General features: G+C 41.3%; 1 protein-coding gene across 9 annotated transcripts in view; it reads left to right on the plus strand.

Annotated features, from left to right (window-relative positions):
* SUGCT (succinyl-CoA:glutarate-CoA transferase) overlaps window positions 1-26,277 on the plus strand; it is a 488,382-nt gene that overhangs the window by 67,794 nt on the left and 394,311 nt on the right. For all 9 annotated transcript variants that reach the window (XR_010598405.1, XR_010598406.1, XM_065583830.1 and 6 more), the window contains exon 8: window positions 7,879-8,022. Coding sequence is in view for 7 of the 9 variants with exons in the window: in XM_065583830.1 (XP_065439902.1) it covers window positions 7,879-8,022 (144 nt within the window). In the remaining 2 variants the exon portion in view is untranslated. The remainder of the gene's footprint in view (window positions 1-7,878; window positions 8,023-26,277) is intronic.

Here is a 26,277-nt window from a genome sequence, read left to right on the forward strand (position 1 = left end):
ATAATACAAAAACTAGGGGTCACCAAATGAAATTAATAGGCAGCAGGTTTAAAACAAATACAAGGAAGTTCTTCATGCAGCGCACAGTCAACCTGTGGAACTCCTTACCTGAGGAGGTTGTGAAGGCTAGGACTTCAGCGTTTATGTTTTCTATCTTTTAACCAATTACCAATCCATGAGAGGACCTTCCCTCTTATTCCATGACTGCTTATTTTGCTTGAGAGCCTTTGGTGGTGGACCTTGTCAAAAGCTTTCTGAATGTCCAAGTACGCTGTATCCACCCGATCATCCATGTCCACATGATTATTGACATCCTCAAAGAATTCTTATAGATTGATGAGACATGTTTTCCCTTTACAAAAGCCATTTTGACTCTTTCCCAACATATTGTATTAATCTATGTGACAATTCTGTTCTTTACTATGGTTTCAACCAATTTGCCTAGAAGTTAGACTTACTGGCATGTAATTACCAAAGTCACTTATGGAGCCTTTCTTAAAAATTGGTGTTTAAATTAGCTATTCTCCAGTCATCTGGTACTGGGGTGACCAGATGTCCCTATTTTATAGGGACAGTCCTGATTTTTGGGTCTTTTTCTTATATAGGCTCCTGTTACCCCCCACTCCCTGTCTCGATTTTTCACATTTGCTGTCTGTTCCCCTATCTGGTACAGAGGCTGATTTAAGCGATAGATTACACAGTTAGTTCTGCAGTTTCATATTTGAGTTCCTTCAGAACTCTTGGGTGAATACCATCTGGTCCTGGTGACTTATTACTGTTTAATTTATCTATTTGTTCCAAATCTCTTCTACTGACACATCAATCTGGGACAGGTCCTCAGATTTGTCACCTAAAAAGAATGGCTCAGGTGTGGGAATCTCTTTCATGTCCTCTGTAGTGAAGATCAATGCAAAGAATTCATTTAGCTTCTCTGCAATGGCCTTTTCTTCCCTCCTTTAGCACCTTGATTGTCCAGTGGCCCCACTGATTGTTTGGCAGGCTTCCTGCTTTTGATATACTTAACTTTTTTTTGCTGTTAGTTTTTGTGCCTTTTGCTAGTTGCTCTTGAAATTTTTGGCCTGCCTAATTATACTTTTACACATGACTTGGCAGAGTTCATGCTCCTTTCTATTTTCCTCACTGGCATTTGACTTCCAATTTTTAAAGGATGCCCTTTTGCTTCTAACTGCCTCTTTTATTCTGCTGTTTAGCCATGGTGGCATTTTTTGGTCCTCTTATTTTTTATTTTTTTTATTTGGGGTATACATTTAGTTTGAGTCTCCATTATGGTGTTTATAAATAGTTTCCATGCAGCTTTCAGGCATTTCACTCTTGTGAATCTTTCTTTTAATTTCCACTTAACTAGCTTCCTCCTTTTGTTGTTGTTGTTGTTCGTTGTTCCCCTTTTTGAAGTTAAATGCTACTGTGTTGGGTTTCTTTGGTATTTTCTCCCCTGCAAGGATGTTAAAGTTAATTTCATTATGGTTGCTATTGCCAAGTGGTTCAGTTGTATTCATATCTTGGACCAGATGCTGTGCTCCACTTAGAACTAAATCAAGAATTGCCTCTCCCCTTGTGGCTTCCAGGACTAGCTACTCCAATAAGCAGTTGTTATAGTGTTTAGAAATTTTATCTCTGGATCTCATCCTGAGGTGAAATGTATCCAGTCATTATGGGGATAGTTGAAATCCCCATTATTACTGGGCTTTCTGTTTTTGTAACCTCTCTAATTTCCCTGAGCATTTCACAATCACTGTCCTGGTCAGGTGGTCAGTAGTATATTTCTGCTATTATAGTCTTATTATTCATAGAATTTCTATACATATAGGATTCATTTAAGATTTTTATATATTTGACTATGCTTTGTATCACATATAGTGCCACTCCCCCACCAGCGTGACTTGTATATTTTATACCCTGATATTACCATGTACCAATGATTATCATCATTCCACCAAGTTTCTGTGATGCCTATTATATCAATATCATCATTTAATATCGGGCACTCAAGTTCACCCATTTTAGTATTTAGACTTCTAGAGAGACAAGGTGGGTGAGGTAATATCTTTTATTGGACTAATCTTTATAAAAGATATTTCCTCACCTACCTCTTCTTTCTAATATCCTGGAACCAAAATGTCTACAATAGCACTGCATAGTTAGAGTTATAGCATTTTTATACAAGCACTTATAAAATTTGTCATTACTATATTTATTTGTCTGCCTTCATGTGATGTAATTGAATGGGATGCTTTTTTGTTTGATTGTTTCTATTCAGTTCCTACCTGTGCTTTATCAATTTCTGTCCTCTCCTGTCTCCTAGGATATAGAGCAGAGGTGGCCAAACCGTAGCTCATGAGCTGCGTGCGGCTCTTTTACAGTTAAAGTGTGGCTCACGGCGCCTCCCATATTCTCACCACATTCTGCACCTACCAGACTGGGGTGGGGGGAGCTCAGGGCTTCTGCCCTGCGGCACGGTGGTGGGGTTGGGGCTTCTGTCCTGTGGTGGTAGGGGGGGTCTTGGGCCTTCAGCCCTGTGGGAAGTTTCCCCTTTAAAGAATCCCCTGCAAGAGATGTCTTTATCTGAGCTATGTGCTCCTCCTCATGAGTCAGCTTTCTCCCAGTCCTTAGTTTAAAAACTCCTCTATGACTTTTTTAATTTTACATGCCAGCAATCTGGTTCTGTTTTGGTTTAAGTGGAGCCCGTCCTTCCTGTATAGGCTTCTCCCTTCCCAAAGGTTTCCAAGTTCCTAATAAATAAATAAACTCCTCCCAAAACCATCGTCTCAGCCACACATTGAGACCCTGCAGTTCTGCCTGTCTAACTGACCCTGCTTGTGGAACTGGAAGCATTTCAGAGAATGCTACCAGGGAGGTCCTTGACTTCAATCTCTTACCTAGCAGCCTAAATTTGGCCTCCAGGACCTTTCTCCTATCTTTCTTTGTGTCACCGGTACCTACATGTATCATGACCACCAGCTCCTCCTCAGCACTGCACATTAGTCTATCTAGATGTTTTGAGAAGTCTGCAAACCTCACCGAGCAGGCAATTCACCATGCGGTTCTCCTGGTCATCGCAAACCCATCTATATTTCTAATAATTGAATCTCCCATTACTATTACCTGTTTCTTCCTAATAACAGAGGGGCATCTCCAGTGCGAGAGGATACCATGACATCTGGAAGGAGGGTTGCAATGGTGGGTTTGTTTCTGTCTGCTCCAGCTTGATGCTATCATTCCCTCAGACTTTCTTCTTTCTCACCAGCACAGAGGCTGTCAGACTCGGGATGGGACTGCTCTACTGTGTCTCTGAAAGCTCCTCTGTATGCCTCTCTGTCTCCCTGAGAGCTTCCATTTCAGCCACTATGATTTTAAGAGCCTGATCTGAGGGCCACGAACTGCTTACACCATATGCACACGTATGCAACCTGCTCATAAGGCAGGTAATTGTATTTGTTGCGTTTAGTTCAATAAACTGGATAGCCCCTCACTCTGCTGTGGGACATCTGACTGCATTATTTTAACTCTTGCAAGGTTTTTTCTGTTTGGTGATGAAGTGGGATATTGGTTTAAGTTTAGAATGTGTTTGTTAGATGTGTCTGCCACTTGCACGCCTTCTCTAAATTCCCTTGCAAAACTGCCCTGTTCACTAGCTCCTCTGGTTGCCTCTGAGCTGGCTTTTTAAACTTCTGTTCTCTGTGAGTTAGCCCCACCCCCTTCTCATGGTATCCTAAAGGGATTAGGGATTGAAGAGTAGCAGGCTAGAGCCTTGTTAGTAAGCTCTCAGCCTAGTTTAGCAGACTGCTTGGCTCAGTACATAGGCCCCAAAACAGACTGCCCTATAAACTTCAAGCAAGCAAGCATACAACAACAAGCTAACAAACAACAAACTCACCCCAAGGATCACTTAGTTGCTCCTGTTTGGTAGCTCCCCTGCCTTGTTCACTACAAACTTCCCAATTTCTGCAACAAATGAGGCATGGGTCCTATAGACAACGGACTCCTTCATTACTCACCCTCTGTTCATGCCCTGAATGAACCAGGGATGCTCTTTTTGGAAGGGTCACATAATTAAAGGCTGTATCATAATGCATATGCACAAGTGGGCTGAACTAAGGCATCCTGGCATTTTCTGATTTGGGCGTGCTTGATTTTGCAACCCTTTAATCTTTAATTTAGGAAATACAAATTCTTTTATGGTTTGATTTATTGATGAGATCAATCTTAAGTAACGTTCAACAAAGTTTTTTCTTTGTGAATCATAGATCAAGAATTGTGCATTAACCATGTACAGAGACAAAGGAAATCTACTTGAGGAGGAGAAGATACAGTCTTATTAAGCAAAAACTGGAAGATGGTGTACTTGATGGGGCAGATGTTGGTACCAAGATCCAAGAGAGAAGTTCATGTGATACAGTATCTGCTGAAATCGTCCCTGTCATTATCATCTCACATTTGTAATTTTCTCCATCAGGGCTGAGATTGATGTCTTTTTAAACCAGTGGAGATTGTTTTCAATCTCCGAATGTTGCTGCCTCATTTATTTGCAAGCTGGTGAAATTTAGAATTATGCCCTTTCTGTCTCTGCCCCTACCGCGCTTCTTGGTTATGATTAAGATGGATACATTTTGCTTCACGTACTGAAGGCTTTCACTAGATATAGGGTAAAGGTTTTGTTTGATCTTCACTATGAAACAGCTTAGGGTAGATAGTATCTTGACTACATGATAGAATAGGGAAATAAAAAATATCCCTTATGCACCAATGCAATTCTACCCAGCTTTTGGCCATTGGACCCACACGCACAGAAGTAAGCATGAAAACTCGCCTGCTTGCTTCCTCCCCAAAGCAGGTGGTGGGGAGGGGAATGAGGGGAGCCTTGGCTCCATCCCCTTTACTTACTAGCCAAAATAACATAGCCAGCATGGGGTGAGTGGGGGGGTTCTAATACATTGCTAATGTAGGCCTCTATAAGCAGGGGATTTATTGTTACTAAGAGGTATCTGTGAGTCATAGTGCCACCAAGAGTTCTGTAACTTTCACACCAGCCCCTGCTTGGGGTTGTGCCTAAAGTAGCAGAAGACTAGTTGTTCATGCACTTTTAATGCTGATTTTCAAGAGTTCTTTAATTTCTACTTTGTCTCTTTTTAACTTTTCAATTGACAATTTTAAAATATAATGAATAAAGTAGTAGTTCTTGCCATCATATATAGAAGCTTAATTTCCTGCAATTTTTTATCCTCAAATTGATTTCTTAGTGCATTTTACAGTGCAGTATTACCTTACTGATAAAAACAAAATCCCATTTAAATGACTCATAGATAGCTACTTATCGAATTTATATACGCAACTTACTTTGCTAAAAACAGAATAGGAAAACAGTATTTGACTTTAAGGACAGCTTTTTATTTTCTTGAGTGAAACCAAGTTCTTTTAAAAGAGTCGGAATTATAATTCTTTTGTAGTCCTAAAAAGTAATTAGATTTAGCAATGTAAACTGAGAAGTAGTTAAAGTGACTCTACAAATTTGAGTCTTATTGAATGTCTGCCAGAATTGCTTAAAGGTGTCTTGTCTGTGTGCCATTTGACAAAACACTGCTCTCTTTTATGAGATGCAACCTTCATACTTACCTTTTTCATATTGATTTTGGGCCAAATTCTGATACCCTTTCTCATGATGATGAGTACCTTACTCCAAGAGTAGTCTCATTGACTTCAGTGCCACTACGTGTGGAATAAGGAACTATTCAATGCAAGTAATGGCATCAGAATCTGAGCTTTTAACTTTCCTAGAGTAAAAAGTATTATAGCTTCTGAAGTAATGGTTGTCTCATCTTTTCTGTTTGTAGACTTATTCATTCCCTAGCTGATATTTATGACTAGTCTGTGATATTGGAAAATCTTTGCCTTTTGCTCAGACAACAAAAATAAAATGCAGCAAAGTGAGAGAACTTCTTGGATGCAGTAATCTTAAACTTCTGGGGTGAAATCCTGGCCCGGACGAAGTCAATGGGAGTGTTGCCATTGATTTCAGTGCGACACGATTTCATGCCTGAAATATGAGCGTTCAGGACACTATAAACCTTGTTGGGAAAGAAATAATTTCTAGCACAATCCTGAAGCACATGGTGGAAGATCAAAACAATTCTTCAACCATAATCAGCATTATGGTTAGTCGATTAAAAAAAGAGGATTGAGTCCCAGTTTCCTAATGACATTGGATGGAATGCTCAGGAATTTCTCCACATTTGGGTAATCTTATGGTCAAAGCACTGGACTGGCACTCAAAAGACCTTGGTTCAATTCCTCGGTTTGCCACACATTTCCTGAATGACCTTGGACAAGAAACTTTATCTGTCTGTGCCTTAGTTTCCCATCTGTAAAATGGAGATAGGTCTTCCCTAGCTTACATGGATGCTGTGAGGATGAATGCATTCGTTTTTGGGTTACATTCAGATATACTGTGATGGGGGCCACAGAAGTACCTAGATTGATTCAATTACTATGAATGCATTGAAATTTGCATTGAACCTATGGAGAACTTTGGTCAAAACATAGCACTTACTTTGGACAAGGAACTCTATAGAGAAGCACTAAATTTACAAAAGCAATTGAAGATTTCAGAGGGATTTGAAGATTACAGGCCGATGACATTACTGTCACACTCGCAATGGAAATCTGGCATGCTTTTGTGTGGTTCTAGTTCTTTATTATTAATTGGGACACAATTGAAAAACGATTCAGAGAAGCTATGAAATCTTTGTTACTTCGTTAGATTGGCTGATCTCAAATACTGAACCTTAAACAGTGAGAAAAGGCTGAAGCGTGACTGATGGAACCTAATCCTGATTTTGTTCCTTCTATTTTAGTATTTACAATGGAAGATCCAGGTTTTTGTCCCAAATACATGTTTGCAAAGAGAAGTTGTTACACTTCATTGCATCACATTGCATGTTACAGGAAAATCATGGAGGACTGGACAGTTGGATTCAGAATTTTGAATATTTTTAAAGCCCCTGCACTTCCAGCCAGTCAGCTCAAAATTGGCACTTTTAGATTGGTTTGGTTGTAATTTTGCAATATGTTAGCTGATGAGAAAGCAAACATTGGTAAAAGTGTGTTTGTATTGAAGGGCAGATACAAAACACTAGTAGGCCTAACTAATAGCTGTATGGGTCTCTTATTATGTTCTTACATTTTAGTAACAGAATCACAAGATTTTCATTTTGTGTATATATGTTTTTTATGTTTGAGGATTAAACATGCTTACAAAGTGAGTCTCAAATTGTGTCTCATTTCATAAAACCTTCGTGAATTCCCACTGGCATTTCAAGGCTTCCTTTTATAAAGCAATCTTTTCTATTGGAAATGGGTGACAAATGTTTTAAGATATAGCAAGAAAATTAATAGGGGGGCAGTTTGCCTTCCTCCTCAGTCAGACATGTGCCACTGACAACCTGTATGACAAGTCCTACAATACCTTGTTTTCCAGGTATATTAAATTGTGCTTTCCGTTTGAATAATTTTGCCTCTAACAATTTCTTATTTTTAAAAGACATTTTGAAACTATTGAATGAAAGCGATAGTGTAGATAGAAGGTAGAGTAGCACAACAATTCTTTCCCAATTTACCACTGTTTGTAGGGGAGAGCACTGTAAAGTTACAGAATTGCTAGGAGCAGATTATCTGCAGATACTTGTGAGAATGTATATTTTTCAGTGGCAGGCTTTTCAACTTAATTCACTCAGAAGATATTTTAGCTTCTTAGCATGTTTCTGTAATGCGTACTAGGAAAATATTTTTAACCCTTGTCTTGTATGGAATGTACCATAACAAAGTATTAATTCTTCCCTGTACCCATTTTTTCTCTTCTGCTAGGATGGTGATCCAGTTAGGCCAGGAGTAGCCATGACAGACCTTGCTACAGGGCTGTACACGTATGGAGCAATCATGGCCGGTCTGCTTCAAAGATATAAAACTGGGAAGGGACTTCACATTGACTGCAATCTATTGTCATCTCAGGTACAGGTTTAAAGAATGTTTTACTTAGCTTGTTGATGTAGATTTACTTATTGTTTTTGTGCATTGGGCCAAGTGCATCCCTGATATAATGACATTGAAAGCAATACTAGAGACAGATTTCCTAGTTTATATTTCTGTATTAGTGGTTGATTTATTTTGATTGATGACTATTACTACAGCACTTCTGTCTGCCACCTAAATACCATCTTTTACTGAGGGTCTCAAAGCACTTTGAGGCTTGATTAATTAGTGTTTTTAACGTCCCTGTGATGTATGGATCAATGCAGCTGATGAAATCACCCTAGTATAGTGCGGTCTTAACACTGGGGTTTATTTCTTCCACACAGCTAAGGGCTGAATGCGCAAAAGGAGTTAGACTCCTAACTTCTATTTAGGGTGCTAACTTCCATTGAAATTAATGGAAGTTAGAAGCCTAACTCCTTTTGAGCATTCAGCCCTAAGTAACTTGCCCATGTTAACTTGAATATCAGAGTCAGTATATAATCTGGGGGTATGTCTACACTGCAGTTAAAAACCTGCAGCTGGCCCATGCCAGCTGGCTCGGGCTAAGGAGTTGCAGTGTAGAAAATTTAGGCTGTTAATTTCAAAGATAGCATTTGTTTCCTTGTAGCTGTATCCTGAATAATGGTTAAATCCTTAGGGCCTTACTCAGCGAAGCTCTCAGTTGGATTCAGATGTGAATATTGTCTGAGTAAGGGCTTCAGAATTTGGCCTTAAAATAGCAATCCCAAAACAGACTGACGACGATAAATTTCGTTCCAACCTGACTCAAGCTAGAGTTTAGTAATTCTTCTATTGTGAAGGGAGCGATCACTTCTCCTGGATGGCAAACCAAATGCGTTCTTGAAGGACACTCTTACTAAAGTTGTTATGGCAACAGTGACCTTTATGGAGAACTTTTTGCATCCAAATGTTACACTTTCTGGCATTGAGCTAACATTGCAGCCTGTTTATACTTTTTCTTCCTTCCTCAGCCTTGCCTTATTTAAAATACCTACCTTTCCATTCAACAGAAACAGTATTTAAGGATATGAAGTTGGAGGCAGGGCTACACTACATCTGTAAGAGAACAGTATTGCCTTCTTTTTCATTCACTGTACTCAAGATAAAATGTGTGGGATCTTTGTGTAAGAACATGAAGAATCAGAGCTATTTAAATACCTGAAATAATTTGAAAGTGCTGACAAATAGTATTTGGTTTGTATTATCCATTCTCCCCCCCAAATCTGTACATTCCAACATTTAAGCTTCCATCATTATCCTCAGATGTCATTCTTATGCTTTTCTTAAAGCCATGCAAGAGGCCTTTTTTTTCCCAGGTCACCTTAATATTAAACTTTCTGCACAGATCTGTCAGTGACGGTAACAAGGCAACATTGAACTGAAATTCAGCTGCCCATGAAAAAGACCAAAGCCTGATATATAACGTGATGATCAGGAAGCATATTTTCTAATTTTAGCTCTGCTATGTATAGATGACGAATGTCTGCTAGTAAAATAGAATGTCATTGTGACCTAGCATCCTGTAAAAGAGACCTCCGATTCTGTGTCTCCACCAAATTACACTGTAGCAGAATAGTAGCTGATTATTAACTGGTGAAGATTTCTTTTCCCACAACAAAACAAAATTCAAGGATTTTATTGAAGAGAGACAGGATGACTGCTAGATGTAGTTTTTGCAGTGGGCATTAACTTTCTGTAGTCTCTCAGCTATAAACTTTTAACCCTTGTCATAAGGTTCTTTTGAAAATGTTCCCCCCATAGATGATTTATAGTTGTCAACTCCAGACCTTTTAGCATCAGCATCTAAATAGTGTCCTTTAGCTGATGCTAGTAAATAAGAAGGAAGTGGGTTTTGGATTTGGCTCCAATTATGCAACTGCGCCTATTCTTCTGTTGTGGTTTGAAAAAAAAATCTCTTGGAAGTTTTAATATCCTTCCTGTATTTAATTGCAACCAGGCACAAAAATAAATAAATTAAAAAAAATACTGTAGTGAGCTAGTTTCTTTTGGACTGAAATACTGCAAGAAGCGTTATACTTCTTTAACATTTAACAATTTTTATTATGTATTGTCTCAGATTCCACAGACAGGATAATGTGGTTAATATTGTTTGTAATATATGATTGTTCTCAAGTCACTTCTCTGCTTCTAATTACTCAGTTTCCGTTTATATTTGTTATAAAGATACACAATATATTCTCATAATTGTTAAATGACTCTAGAAAAATCTAGCAAATTAGAAGACATTGTTTTCTTCATTCATATCTTTATTGGTAAATGTGTTTTAAATTGCAGGATAGCTTATGGGATTAGCAGTGAGCTTTAGAAACTTTTGCCTTTTAGGTGTCCAGTTCAAATCCAGCCCACATTGATAGTGTCTAATGGTTGTCTTTGTGAGATGATATAGTGGTCTCAGTTCAGGTCTTCAGGTATCACACAAACCATAACCATACACTGATGATGATAATACTTTTGTGTTTGAATAGTACCTTTCATTCTGTTATCTCCAAGCACTTAACAAAAGTTGTAAGCCTCATCCCCATTTTACAAATAGGGAAACTGAGACACAGAAAGTTTGTGATTTGCCCCAGGTCACATGATGTATATCAGTGGCAGAATTAAGAATGAAATCCAGGTCCCCTGACTCTCTGCTTACTGCTATAACTCCTAGGCAATGCTTCCTCTCTGCTAGGCCATGTTGTGTTGTCTGTGTATGTCAAGGCTGCTTCCCCATGCTGAACTTTAGGGTACAAATGTGGGGGCCTGCATGAAACTTCTAAGCTTAACTACCAGCTTAGATCTGGTCCGCTGCCATCACTCCCAAAGTGCTAATTCCCTTCCCTGGGTAGCCTTGAGAGACTTCATCAATTCCCTGGTGAATACAGATCCAAACCCTTTGGATCTTAAAACAAGGAGAAATTAACTATCCCCCCTCCTACCTCCCACCAACTCCTGGTGGATCAAGTTCCAACCCCCTTGGATCTTAAAACAAGAAAAAATCAAACAGGTTCTTAAAAAGAAGGCTTTTAATGAAAGAAAAAGGTAAAAATCATCTCTGTAAAATCAGGATGGGAAATAACTTTACAGGGTAATCAAACTTAAAGAGCCCAGAGGACTCCCCTGTAGCCTTAGGTTCAAAGTTACAGCAAACAGAGATAAACACTCTAGCAAAAAGGTACATTTACAAGTTGAGAAAACAAAGATAAAAACTAACATGCCTTGCCTGGCTGTTTACTTACAAGTTTGAAATATGAGAGACTTGTTCAGAAAGATTTGGAGAGCATGGATCGATGTCTGGTCCCTCTTAGTCCCAAGAGCGAACAACCCCAAACAAAGAGCACAAACAAAAGCCTTCCCCCCACCAAGATTTGAAAGTATCATGTCCCCTTATTGGTCCTTTGGGTCAGGTGTCCACCAGGTTACCTGAGCTTCTTAACCCTTTACAGGTAAAAGGATTTTGGAGTCTCTGGCCAGGAGGGATTTTATAGTATTGTACGCAGGAGGGCTGTTATCCTTCCCTTTATAGTTATGACAGTGTGTTAATTGGAGAGATCATGGTTTGAATGGACATAGAGGGTGAACCTATCCTATCTATAGGTGGTTACTGCTGCTGAGAGTTGAGGCACATTGGTAGGGCAGGATATAGGAATCTCATACAGTTATCCGTGTTTTATCTAGCCTGTGGATGAACAAGGAAGTTTGTCTCCAAGGCTATTTAGCACCAGCTTTCCAAACCACTAAATTCTCCCTCTGTCTTTTGCACATGATTAAAAAAGTGTAGTGCACACACTACATAGAGAAATGTGTTTTCTCTTTCACTATGTATCTTCGAGGTAGCAAAAATGAATGCTAAGTTACTTTTAATTGTTCTCAAAAATATGGGTCAAATACTACTCTTTGTTACAAGGGTATAACTTTTGAATCATTCCACTGAGTTTATCAGCATAAGAGACAGCAGAATTTGGCACGGTATGCTGCTGCTTGAGCTATACCAGGGGTGGGCAAGCTTTTTGGCCCGAGGGCCACATCTGGGTATGGAAATTGTATGGAGGGGCAGTAATGCTCATGAAATTGTGGGTTGGGGTGCAGGAGGGGGTAAGGCCTCCAGCAGGGGTCTGCGGGCTCTGGGGTGAGGCCAGAAATGAGGAGTTCAGGGTGCAGGAGGGGGCTCCGGGCTGGGGTCGGGGGGTGAGGGCACTGGTTGGGGGTGTGGGCTCTGGGGTGGGGATGAGGGTTCAGGGGGTGCTCCGGGCTGGGACTGAGGGGTTTGGAGGGCGGGAGGGGGATCAGGGCTGGGGCAGGGGTTGGGGCATGGGACGGGGTTGGGGTGCAGGCTCTGAACTGTGCTTGCCTCAAGCAGCACCCAAAAGCAGCGGCATGTCCCCCCTACGGCTCCTAATCAGAGGCGCAGCCAGGAAGCTTTGCGCGCTGCCCTGTCTGGGGCAGTGTGCGGAGCCCTCTGGCTCCCTCTACGCGTAGGAGCCGGAGGGAAAACATGCCACTGCTTCTGGGAGCCACGTGGAGTGGGGCAAGCCCCGGACCCCGCTCGCCAGCGGGAGCTCGAGGGCCGGATTAAAACGTCCGGAGGGCCGGATGCAGCCCCTGGACCGTAGTTTGCCTACCCCTGAGCTATAAAATTTTTTAAAGAGCAATATTAATGTGTTTGAAAGAAAAGCTGAGTTTGGCCTCAGAGATTACGTAGTTTCTGCTATTTCGAATCATTAGTAATACATAAAGTCATTGGTAGATTATGCTCCATCTAGGCCTTGGATTGAATGGGTTCACGAGTTGTACTAATGATAGTTGAAGAAGATTTATTAGCTAGGGAAAGGAGTGAAGGAGAAACCCATCTTTTCTAAAAAGTATAGGAAACATATTAAAACATAGCAATAGGCTAGAGCAGGGAAAGGAGAGAGCTTGACGATGAAGATAGACATTAGTTCCAGTCAATACAGTGAGTTTATTATGGTCTTTGAATTATGTACATGACTCTGGATATGAAACTGAAAGTTTTACTATGGTTTGTTACCAATGTACAATATATCAGAATCACTTTATGGATTAGAAGAAAAAGTGCAACCCCCAAAACTGGAAAGTAAGAGTTCAGGCTAACAGATGTAAAGAAGTGAAAAAATGAAAAAGTATGAGTAACCAACAGGGCAATAAACAAATTTTTAGTGCTCTCCTGATCCAAACTCCATGAGGTCAATGGGAATCTTTCCATTGACTGGAATGAGCTTTGAAGAAGGCCTATAGGTCCTCTGTATGACATAGTAATTTATATAAACAATGAGAGAATAGACTATAACGTGATGGAGGAAGGTGCCAAGGTCAAGTTACAGTAAGTGAGTAAAAGACCTGAATTCTGTGTGGTGCTGAAGTTCTGGAGGTCTAATAACCCCCACAAGCTTGTCCTATTGGAGATGCTGATGGAATGCTGGCAGGACTGGAACAGTGACTATTATAGTAGATCCGTAGCATCAATGTTGCTCTGATTAGAATGTGTCCCATAGGAGTAATTTCAAGAGGGGTGAAGGAAGAATGTGATGCTGAAACATCATGTTCTGATTACTTTGATCTGATGAAGTAATTACATAGTGACCATATGCCACTCTGTGTTTGTATTATTCTGTATTGCATTGTTTCCAGCACAGCAGTTAAATTATAAATGCCTCACAGACCTGCAGTTTGGTACAAATTCAGTTAAAGTACAATACTGTATAAATAACAATGATCAGAATGTGTTAGATGGTTAAAAACAAAATCAAATGTACGTACAAAAAGAAGACTAAAGTGTAGGTTGCAGTTTATCATAAAAGAGCCTAAAGTTTTTGAAAGATTATTAACCAAATTAGACTCCTCTGATTAAAACTAGACTACAATTGTGTATCATTCTGTTTCTTGTTGAATAACTTCAGCTGTAACTCAGTTCTGGATCTATCTAAGAAAATCATTATTATGTAGAGAACCATACACCTGCATTTTGTATTCATTCAAATTCTTCCTTAGTTAATTAAAAATCATTTGTCAAAAGTCTTTTAACTTTAGAGTCAAAATCAATTATATTTTGGATTCCTTCATTTTCCAGTGCTGAGAGTCAAGAAATTTTGGGGCAAGCTAGAAATGCAAAATGAATCACCAGCAAGAAATGCCATATCTTGACTCCAGGCATCCAGATGGTTAATACAAACCCATTTATTTCCCAAATCAAACAGAACTTTGGACCACATTTTTCTTTTGAGCTGTACACTTTGACACCTCACTAGAGGAACCCCCATTTATACTGAAGACAACATAAAGAGTTCAAAGAAGGTACAATGGATGAATGAACGGTGGGTGTTCATTAATGTTACAGAGACACAGATGTAATCTAGCACTGTTAAAGTGTGTGCCATTTCAAACATGTCACTCACCTGCAGAGGTTTGTTTCGTATGTCATTCCCAGAGTGCATTAGCACCAAAGAGCTTAATGGGCTATTTCCAAAGGCTTTTTAGCCTTACAACTACTTCAGTGTTCTTCCATTGAGATAACACCATGCAGGACTGTCTCTTACTCTCTTTATCTCACTCTTTTTCTGGTATACGAACCAGGAGTTTGTGTTACTGCAGCCTATGCCAAAGCAGTTGAAAGCAGGCCTTTCTCCTAAAAGTGCTTTTTGTAAGATTTACCTAAGAAGATATTACTAGTAAAATAAAATGACCCTTTGCTGTTTGATGAAGTTCAGTTCTCCCTGCTATCAGAAAAACTCTTTGCCTTCACTGAACAACAAAGCTCCTGGGTAGATATAACCACTTGTTGTGTAGAAATTCTGATTGCACATTTTCTTAATCTCTGTAAACTCGTTTTGCTATAGTAAATGGATATTTTAAGTTACAAGATCATAAATAAGAATATAGGAATGGCCATACTGGGTCAGACCAATGGTGCATCTAGCCCAGCATTCTGTCTTCCAACAGTGGTTAGTGACAGATTCTTTGTTTAGAGCAGGGATAGGCAACCTTTGGCCTGCCATGTCCGCAGGTTCGGCCAATCGCAGCTCCCACTGGCTGCGGTTCGCCGCTCCAGGCCAATGGGGGCGGTGGGAAGTGGCAGCCAGCACATCCTTTGGCCCGCGCCGCTTCCCACAGTCCTTATATGCCTGGGACGGCGAATCGCAGCCAGTGGGAGCCGCGATTGGCCGAACCTGCGGACGTGGCAGGTAAACTGGTCCGGCCCGCCAGGGTGCTTACCCTGGCAGGCCGCGTGCCAAAGGTTGCCAATCCCTGGTTTAGAGGGAATGAACAGAATAGGACAGTTAGTGAGGGCTGAATCCCCTGTTGTCCAGTCCCAGTTTCTGTCAGTCAGGGGTTTAGGGCGCCCAGAATGTGGGGTTGCATTTCTGACCATCTTGACTAATAGCCGTTGATGGACCTGTCCTCCATGAACTTATCTAATTCGTTTTTGAACCAAGTTATACTTTTGGCCTTTACAACATCCACTGGCAATGAGTCCCACAGGTTAACTGTGCACTGTGTGAAGAAATACTTCCTGTTGTTTGTTTTAAACCTGCTGCCTGTTAATTTCATTGGGTGACCCCTGGTTCTTGTGTTATGTGAAGGGATATATAACACTTTCCTATTCACTTTCTCCACACCATTCATGATTTTATAGATCTCTATTATATCTCCCCTTAGTCATTTGTTTTCTAAGCTTAACAGTCCCAGTCTTTTCTCTCCTCATATGGAAGCTGTTCCATACCCCAATCATTTTTGTTGCCCTTCTGTGTATTTTTCAATTCTAATATATCTTTTCTGAGGTGGAGAGACCAGAACTGTAGACAGTATTCAATGTGTGGATCATGGCATCATGATATTTTCTGTCTTATTATCTATTCCTTTTTCTAATGGTTCCTAACTTTCTGTTTAGCTTTTTTTGACTGCCATTGCACATTGAGCAGATGTTTCAGAGAACTATCCACGATGATTCCAAGATCTCTTTCTTAAATTATAACAGCTAATTTAGAACCCATCATTTTATATATATATATATATATATATATTTGGGATAACTTTTTCCAGTGTGCATTACTTTGCACTTATCAGCATTGAACTTCATCTGCCATTTTGTTGCCCAGGCATCTGGTTTAGTGAGGTCCCTTTGCAACTCTTCATAGTATTAGGAGTTAACGATCTTGAGTAATTTAGTATTGTCTGAAACTTTGCCTCCTCACAGTTTATGCCTTTTTCCAGATCATACCACAGTAGTTCTACAATTTCATGTTTGAGTTCCTTCAGAACTCTGGGGTGAATACCATCTGGTTCTGGTGACTTATTACTGTTAAATTTATTATTTATTTATGGACAAGTCCCATCATATCATCAAACACACCCCTTTGCAAAGGGAAGCTGCAAAAGATGTTGTATGTATCAAAAATATCAGGGTTATGGATTCTGTAGATTTCTACTCACCACCTATTTTGTTACCACTCACCTTGGAGGTAATTTTGCTAAAAATGTTGTGTGTTTTGCTGAACATTTTCTGTGCTGCCCTATGAGATGAGAGCACCAATAGCGTTAGTAAATATTATTTTAGAAGTGTAAATGCTGTAGTAGGGACTCCTGGAGGATAGTTCATGGGAATTCACAAGTGTCCTGCTGAAAATGAATGAGTGTGTTGTAAAATCTCACTATCTTTTCCATGAGTTAATAGTTGGTTTTTCATCAGTCCGGCTGTAATGGATTCATACAACTCATTTAACACTTTTTTCTTCGTTGCTAAAAATAGCTGCTTATCAGTTCAACCCGAAACTCACTAAAATGTGTAAACTTTCTACACCCATATACTTGTACATTGCTGTGTATGCTAATTTAATTATTTTAAAAAACCTTTAATATAGCACGACCCCTTTCTTTTAAAGACTGATGTCCCATATTACTGATATATTGCCAATATTTTAATTGGAAGATCCCCTTTAAGATCTGACAGTAAACACAGTCCATTTCCATTTCCACTTCCAGAACAAATCTGGTCATCAGATGACCATAGTGTCCGAGTGGTTTCTAACTTTGCTTTTTATTGCTAGGGATTATTGTTTCCAAATAGGACATTTATTTCTGAAGAGGATGATTATATGGATGTTGAACACCACCAGTTCCGACCAGTGTTAATGGCATTGGCTACATTAGGATATTTTCCCTAAAAATTCCTACTGTTGCTAGAACATCCAGCTCATCTGGTGGAAGCAACAGTGGGAGTCCTCCTGTAGTCAAGGCCCCAGGCAGCTACCAGCATTTTAAACACTGTGCTGTGTAGACATACTCTGACCTGGTCTGAATGATGTAGTACTTAAGAGACTGATGGCCATCAGAAGCCTCCATGAATAACTACACACACGCTTGCCATGGCCAGTGGAGAAGCAGCTGTGACAGCAATGATGGGAAAAATTCTAGCACCCCACTACCCCAACCCTTATACGCTCCACATCTTGCCAGAGGTGCATAGCCGTTTATAGGACCAGGGCCAGCTCTAACTTTTTTGCCGCCCTAGGCAAAAAAGAAGAGCGCTGCCCCGCCGCCCAACCTCCCCCACCCCGAAGCGCTGGGCAGGGCCGGGCTGCCCAAACCCCGAGCGCTGTGCCATGCCGGGCCACCCAAACCCTGAGCGGCACGCCAGGCTGCACAAACCCCTGCCCCGAGCGCCGCGCCGGGCCACCCAAACCCCCAGAGTGCCGCGCCGCGCCGGTCAACCCCCCGCCCCCTCCCGAGCGCTGGGCTGGGCCGCCCAAACTCCCGCCCTCCCCCCCCAGTGCCAGGCCGGGCCGCCGAAGCCCCCCCGGCCCCCAGCGCCATGCCGCCGCCGAAACACTCCCCACGCTGCCCGGACGAAACAAAAAAAAAAACCTCGAGTGCCGCCCCGCCGAACAAACAAAAAAACAAAAACACCGTGAGTGCCCTCCCCACCCCAACATTGGCCGCCCCTTCAAAGGTGCCGCCCCAAGCACGTGCTTGGTCGGCTTGTGCCTGGAGCCGGCCCTGTATAGGACAGAGACCTAAGAGTTCTTCTCATCCTGCTGCTTATTCCTAACCTGAAAGCACAAACCTCTGGCAGAACTGTAAGTTGTTGCAAAGGTATGATGATCTTCTCAAAGAGAGGGTGAGAGTAATGAGCAGGTGCAGATGAATTCTTAAGAAAGAAAGAAAAATTCTGTTTTCTGCAAAAATGCAAGGATTAAAAAGTAAAGTGGTTAAAGTTTTCAAAAGCATCTAAGTGATTTACTAGCCTAGCTCCCATTTTCAAAAGTGTCTTAGGGTATATCTGCACAGCAATTGAACACCCACGGCTGGCCCGGGTCAGTTGACTTGAGCTTGTGGACTTGGGCTGTTGGGCTGTAAAAATGTGGTGTAGACGCTTGGGCTGGTGCCCGAGCTCTGGGACCCTGCCAAGAGGAGGGTCCCGGAGTCTGGGCTCCAGCCCGAGTCTGAATCTCTACACCATGATCTACTTCTGTTTCAGAGCAGAGCAAATCAAAATTAGGGAACTTTTAGAATACAGCAGCCGAATCCACATGGACAGTTAGCATGCGGCAGGCTAGTGAGGAGTAGATTTACACCCTAGCTTGCCATGCATTGTTTGCGTAGACAAGCCCTAAAAAAGCCTAGACAGTCAATAGGATGCAGGCTTCTAAATCACTTGGGCACTTTTTTGAAAATTTTACCCGGAGTGTATATTTTATAATGTAAATGGCATTGTTTCTAAACAGAGGACCAAAACTGAAAGGGACCCTACCTTAGTTTCCATTTGTGTGTGTGCAACTTTGCATGGAAAAATACCTGTGTCAGATCTGGGGCAGGGTCTGTCTTTATGATGTGTGTGGCACAGCACCTAGTACAATGGGGCCCTAATCCCTGACTGGAGCCTTCAGGCAATACTGTAATGCCAGCGATACTACTATTAATACATGCTTTAACGCCAGTGCTTGCACACGATAACATTTTCATGAACAGAATCTCTTTGTCTGAGTTTGGTATGAATAGATTCTGTTACCTGTGTGCTCAACTGTCAAGTTCAGGCACTCCTGTGTGCTCATGTTAGTGCTCTAGAAATATACGTGCAGGTGTTTGCACACACGGCTGGATTATGTGAAAGAAATGGAATCCACTTTTTGAAAATTTAGCCCACATTATTTTCTAAATTGTCAATGGCACACAATAAGCTGTCTTTAAAAATAGTCCAAAGAATAGAAAATAAGACCCAGCATAAAAGTTCTAATTCATATTTTGTTGACAAGAACATCTTCTGATGAGAAAATACTTTTTATATACAGAAAAATAGCTATTTGAATATAAACTGAAGAAGAAAAAATTCTCGTGCAGAGTTAAACATTTGACAAAACTATATAAATGAAGGCAGGAATGTTGATATTTGCACTGGTGGCTTTTTTACCTTAAACAGAAGCAATCTTAAACAAATCATTGTAGGTGGAGCTGATAGCACCACAGATAACTAAGGCTGCCTACCACTTTTCATTTTAAGACCCTGTTTTCAGATGCTTATAGCTTTGCCAGTCTTCAACAGTTTTGGCTGAAATTTTCCATGCCAGGTGTCTGCCACTGGCTGAACAATTAATTCTTTAATTAATTTTTTTATTCATTTATTTATAATTTCAGCTAAAATGGTTCAGCTGTGTTCAGGAATGAGGCTAGGGAAAAATACATTGTTTTGCCCTCTAAAAAGAATGCTTATATCTATTTGATTGTTTTGGAGCAGTGGCTTGAAATTTGGCAGGAGGGTTGGGCTGGTGTCAGGGATGTGCCTTTTGGGAGGATCAGAAGGAGACAGGAGGAGGTAAGAGGAAATAGGGGTGCGGGGGGAGAGGGGGAGTCAGGAGCTGGTTTCTGGGTAGTGTGTAGATAGGAGCATAGAAGGAAAGGGCTGACAGGATGGAGGGCAAGAGATGGGGAGGGGAGTGGTCAGGGATGCCTGAGGTCACATATTGAATGAGATGGATAAAAGGAAATATTGAATAAGTACCCATTCACTGAATGAGACAGTGATCCTGTTGAAAAAATAGTATGTGATTGTGTAATTAAAAACTGAATCATAATACTTATGCACAAGGTGGCCACTTTAAGATTGCCCTGGCAACCTTAGTTCTGGCATTTCCTAACTTTCAAGTGCTTGAGTTTGCAACCTTAATAATGTTCTTTTAAGGTAGGGTTTTTAAATATTATTTAGGATATTGAGGGCATACTAGTGACTTATTTAAGCCATCCAGTGATGGCTCTGTTGCTCCATAATCTTCATTTTAAAAAAAGCATGTACAATTGAATTTACCTTAGTTTTAGATAGAGCTCATTGGAAAGAAATCAGTTCTGATTTATTTCATGAAACAGAGCAGTCATGTCAAACAGGGAACCAGAAATCAGCACAATAATATACTCATGTAACAAAAAGTTATGGTTTAAGTAACTTTCAGATTTCAAAAAGAAGCTAGGACCGATGACCAACCTGGACATATCATATCATATGCTTCTGTATGAGGTGCTGAGTGGACCCCTCCATTTGATGATGCAACTGGATAAATAAAAGGAGGATCAGTTCTGACTTTACATTTCTTTGAGGTGTTGCTTTTTTACAGCCTTAAGTTGAAATCTGTATTTGGCTATATACATTTTTTGTATTCAGTTGTAACATTTGTATTTAAATTTTTTAAACTTTTCTTGGAAACAAACTTAAGTACTGTCTCATAGAAGATAGAGATGAAAAAGACCTTTTAGGTCACCTAGTTACTTTCCCTGCCAAATGTGTTCCCTGTATAGCACATTTTCTAATACTTTGTCCAGTCTATTTTTAAATGGGACTGTCAATAGGAGTTGAATCCCTAACTCCCTTAGTCTCATTTGAAGATCCCAACAAGACTGAATTAATTTTTTGAGTTCTATTTTATCAAGCTGCTGAATAGATATCCCTTGAGACCAAAATCCTTTATGCATAGAACAGGTACTGTACAGGTATCAGCACTGCAAGTTTCCCTTCTCCTGCCCCTCCAGTTTTCCCTATGCTATGTTCTGGAAGGATAGTCTGCAGGGTTGAGAGGCTAGCTCAGTCTCCATACCACTAAAGCTCTTGATCTCTGCAGAGATAGCTAGCAGTGCTGCCAATTTTGAGGGTGCTTTTTATGATGTAAGCTCCTTTTCAGTAAGAACTGGACTGAGCCCACTAACTGATTTCACACAGGTTGCCAAGCAGTCATTAGGTGGCAACAGCGTTCAGTCACCTCCAACCTGCCTCAAACCCTTTTATTTACTTTGGGATAGTTTTCATTATGGCTTGTGAATTCCCAGTAGTGTCTTCTAGGTTTATTGGTATCCAGATTGATTGAGAGGTAAAATTTCCTCTTACAAGTGTCAGTTATATTTTTGTTAGAGCGGTTGAAAAACAGCCAAGAAATAAACAAACAAAACAAAAAACAAAACACATCCCCTTGCAACATTTTGTCACTTTTTTGTTGAAAATTTTCATCAAAGATTTTCTACAAATTCCGGGGCAGGAATCACTGTTAATGAGTTTACCATCTTGAGAAGAGTGCCTCTGTGGTGGGGACCATTTCTTGTTTGCAGGAGGCAATTCAGTGCCAAAATCTATCAGCCTTGCAGTGTGGATAAGTCCACACGAACTGGATATCTTTATTATGAGAAATGAACCTTATAGGCAAGAATACATTCCTTCTTTAGAGTAATATGACAGTGTTAAGCAGGTGTACTGTACGTGAAAGCAGTGGAATGAAAGCAGTATTTTAAAGGTCTTCTCCTGCTCTCATTGAATTCAGTGGCAAAAACTCTCATTGTCTTAAGTGGGTTCAGGATCTTCTAAGTGAATTTTTTTTTTAATATACCAACCGAAGGAATCTTTTTTTACACAACTAAGCACAACTGAGACTCAGAAAAGCGATAAGAAAAAAGAATGAACCCTTCCTCCTTCCTCTCCTTCAAACCGCCCTCCCCAGAAAAATCAAGTCTGTATGTTAGTTTGGGTTTATGGAGCTATGTTGATTTACACTGGCTGAGGATCAGGCCCTTAATTGGACGTTTTTTAGTAGCCTTTTAGGAAGTGAGAGGAAGATACTTTTTCACAGAGCAGTACAGTAAAGGCATAAGCAGAGTGTCTAGCATTTTAGCACTGCAACACATTGAAACAATTCAGGGCTCTTGTTCTACAATGCTATAAATTAAAATCTGAGTATTCTATAAGCAGGTTTCACAGTAGGAAGTGCCTTAATAAAACTTATAAGGTATTATATGGATTTTTGTACCTTGTATCAAAGTTTCTATAAAGCAGTCTACATTTCCCCCCAACAACTCCAAAGGCTGAGAGAAAATAAAATTAACTTGGATATGACTCAAAGCCTGATAAGGATGTATGAAAATAAAATAGACACTACTTTGGAAGGATAAGAAAGGAAACAGTCTAACGGAAAATGTTGTTTTTTTCATCTTTCTACTTACTCATCACATTTTTCTGTTTTTCCTGCCCACTTATTGAGCTCACACATAAATGATTGATTGAGTCAGTGAACTCGTAATAAATTTTGTTTGATGTGCTGTCTTAAAAAAATATCTTTTGAAACTCTGTCTCTTTTCGCTGTCTGCTCTTCCCTTCTGGCATTTAATATCCAGTTTCCTCATCTGTCTGATTGTCTCTGACTGAATATAGTTTTTCAAACCTTAATGCAGCTCTCTTTTTGTTCTGGTTTAGGTAGGTATGTAAAGTAAACATATGATTTGACCATCATTAGTAATTTTGCAAAGGAATGTAAATGTGTGTGTTCCCTTCACTGAGTTTAAAAAAAATAAAAAGAATAGTCTGTGTATAGACACTTGATAATATACATTTACAGTAGGTAGATCTGTCTGTGCAGGCAAATGAATACAGAGATTACTTTATCATTGAATTACATCTGGTTTAGTGTTTACAGGTACAGAAGTTGCTCTTGTGGGTTTGTTCCTTATTAAAATTCAAACAGGCCTGTAGTATTTTAAGAAAACAGCTTTAAGTACAGACTAAACAAAAATACTTAATTTTATACATATATAAAGATCCTTTCATCCTAAAGGGTTGCAGAGCATTTTACAAACTGATACTTCTGGGGGCATGAAGCATCTATAGCATCTAATCTCCACACAAAATACTTCAACAACATACAGTAAAGGTAACTACAGTAGTATAGTGTTTATACAAAACATATAAAACTGAAAGTTAAAATGTATGGAAATGTAGAGTTAAGGTAATTTTAAATAATTATTCCATTACGCTTACAGTTCATCATTTGGCTAACAATAATATAGATGAGGAAATCCACTTTATGTACTTAGTAACAGCCTTAACTTTGATCAACAAGATAAATGGTATACTGTTTCAACCTAATTATATGCTTTACATAAATCATATATTAGCAATGTATATTCTGAAAGACTTTGTGAGTGTGTCTTGTTGGTCAGAGTTAACTTATGGAAGGTGGGGAGAGAGAGAGAGAGATGAAGAAAAGTCAGATAGCCTGGGGACCATGCAAAGCATAGCAGCTTCATAAGATGGTGGAATGGCTGATCTATGAGGAAAGGTTTAAAAAAATGGGCATGTTCAGTCTTGAGAAAAGAAGAATATGGGGTGGGGGCTGATAACAATATTCAAATATGTTAGGGGCTGTTATGAAGAGGATGGGGACCAGTTGTTCTCCTTGTCCACTGAAGGTAGGCTAGGAAGTAATGGTCTTAATCTGCAAGGGAGATTAAGATTAGATATTAGGAGAAACTTTCCAACTATAAGGCGAGTTAAGCTCTGGAATTGGTTTCCAAGGGAGGTTGTGGAATCCCCATCACTGGAGGCTTTTGAGAACAGGTTAGAGGGCCGGCTGTAAGTGAAAATGGCACCCTGGGCAAACTTGTATTTTGGCACCCCAGGCCCTGTGGGTGTGGTGCCCCCCATTGCCCTTGGCCTCCATAAACTCCCCAGGTTCCCCAAACCCTGCAATCCCCTCCTTCAGCCCAGCCCCTGCACTATGCCCCCTTTGCCCGAATCCCCACACTCCCCTCCTGCACCCCTAACCTCTGTCCCCTCCTGTGCCCTAATCCCTCCACTGTACCCCCTGTACCCCTAGCCCCTCCCCTGTGCCCCTAACCCCTCCGCTGTGGCCCTTGCGCCCCAACCCCTGCACTTCCTGCCTGTGCCCAGGTGGGGAAACTGATGTGGATGCATGGAGCGGCTGGCATTGCTGCTCGCTTCCCCCCTCCAGTGCTGCTCCTCCATGCACCCCTAGGGGGCTGTGAGGTGGGGAGTGAGAAGCGACGTCAGGGGCTCCCTGCATCCTGCTCACTTCCCCAACCTGGGCTGCGTATGGGGAGGACAGCAGAGCAGCAGCTCCTGATGTTGGCCTCACAGCACAGCCCAGGTGGGGAAAGTGACCTGTACGCATGGAGTGCTTGGTGTTGCTCCTTTCTCCCTCCTTCCCAGCCCCCTAGGGGGGTGCGGAGGAATGTTGGGGGGGGGGCAAGCAGTATCTGTGCATTGCCGCTCGCCCCTCCCCACCCCCATTCCTCCGTCAGGAGGAAGCAGGCAGAAATCTGGGCACCCCCCCCACTCCCTGTGGCACTTCCCTGCCAGCCAGGAGCAATTTCTGACTTCATACCGGCAGTGCGCATTTCTGCGCTGTTGCCCTCTTGACCATGGCGCCCCTGGGCGGTTACTCGGGTGGCCCACCCTAAGGCCGGCCCTGACACCTGTCAGGGATGGTCTGGATTTACTTGATCCTACCTCAGCATGGGGGGCTGGAATTGATGGCCGTTCAAGGTCCCTTCTAGCCCCACCTATCTATGATTCTGAGAGAGGAGTAGCTTTTAAGTCTAATGAATTCGTTAAAGATGTATGATTGAAGTAGCAAAGTGGCTAGGCGCTCACCCAGTTAAACACTTCACATTTATTGCATAAAACATAAAGCATTGAAGAGCTAAATTGGATTTCTTCTAAGCCAGCGTTGTTTGTATAATCATGAAACTTTCAACTGGGATTTTCAAAGGGGCCTGGGGGAGTTAGGTGCCCAACTCATATTGAAAGTCAATGGGAGATGAGCACCTAACTCCCATATGTCCCATTTGAAAATCCCAATCTCGAGTAATTCAAGCCCCATTTCAGCAAAGTATTTGGGCATTTGTGCAACTTTAACCCTAAAAGTAGTTTATTGAGTTAAGTGGGTTTATTCATGTGTTAAAAATTATGCATGTGCTTAAGTACCTTGCTGGATCGGGGCCTCAGCTGGCATGGGGGCAACGTCTAGTTCCAAGTGCATTGAGGCTCTACTAAGCTGCACAGGGTTCCTGTCTCCCCCTTGGAGTCGTTGCCTGTTGTTGCTGATACAAACGTCTTTGCCCAGCAGCTTTGCTGGTGGAGATCCAGTCAGTACTGAGGAAGATTGTCAATAATCCTTCTTGTGTTTCAGATTTCTTTTTCTTCTCCATTGTAGTGAGCACAAGTGCCTGTGGACATGTGTGAGTGTGAATTTGCTAGTGCTAGAACAGTTGTATTAATCTGTTAGAATCTTAGAATTGTATGTCCGGAAGGGACCTTGAGAGATCTTCTAGTCCAGTCCCGTGCACTTTATGGCAGGGCTAAGTATTATTTAGACCAGTGGTTCTCAAAGCCAGTCTGCTGCTTGTTCAGGGAAAGCCCCTGGCAGGCCGGGCCGGTTTATTTACCTGCCGCGCCCGCAGGTTCGGCCGATCTCGGCTCCCACTGGCTGCAGTTCGCCGCTATAGGCCAACGGGGGCTGCAGGAAGCGGTGTGGGCCGAGGGATGTGCTGGTCGCCTTTCCCGCAGCCCCCCATTGGCCTGGAGCGGTGGGAGCCGCGATTGGCCAAACCTGCGGACGGGGCAGGTAAACAAACCGGTCCGGCTTGCCAGGAGCTTTCCCTGAACAAGCGGCGGACCGGCTTTGAGAACCACTGATTTAGACCATCCTTGACAAGTGTTTGCCTAACCTGCTCTTAAAAATCTCCAATGATGGAGATTCCACAACTTCCCAAGGGTTATTATTCCAGTTCTTAACTATCCTGATTGTTAGGAAGTTTTTCCTAAAGTCCAACCTAAACTGCCCTTGCTGCAATGTAAGACCATTGTTTCTTGTCCTATGTTCAGAGGTTAATGAGAATAATTTACCTCCTTCCTGCCTGTAACAACTCTTTATGTACTTGAAAACTGTTATC

Source organism: Chrysemys picta, chromosome 2 (genome assembly GCF_011386835.1).
Source record: "Chrysemys picta bellii isolate R12L10 chromosome 2, ASM1138683v2, whole genome shotgun sequence".
NCBI lineage: Eukaryota > Metazoa > Chordata > Testudines > Emydidae > Chrysemys > Chrysemys picta.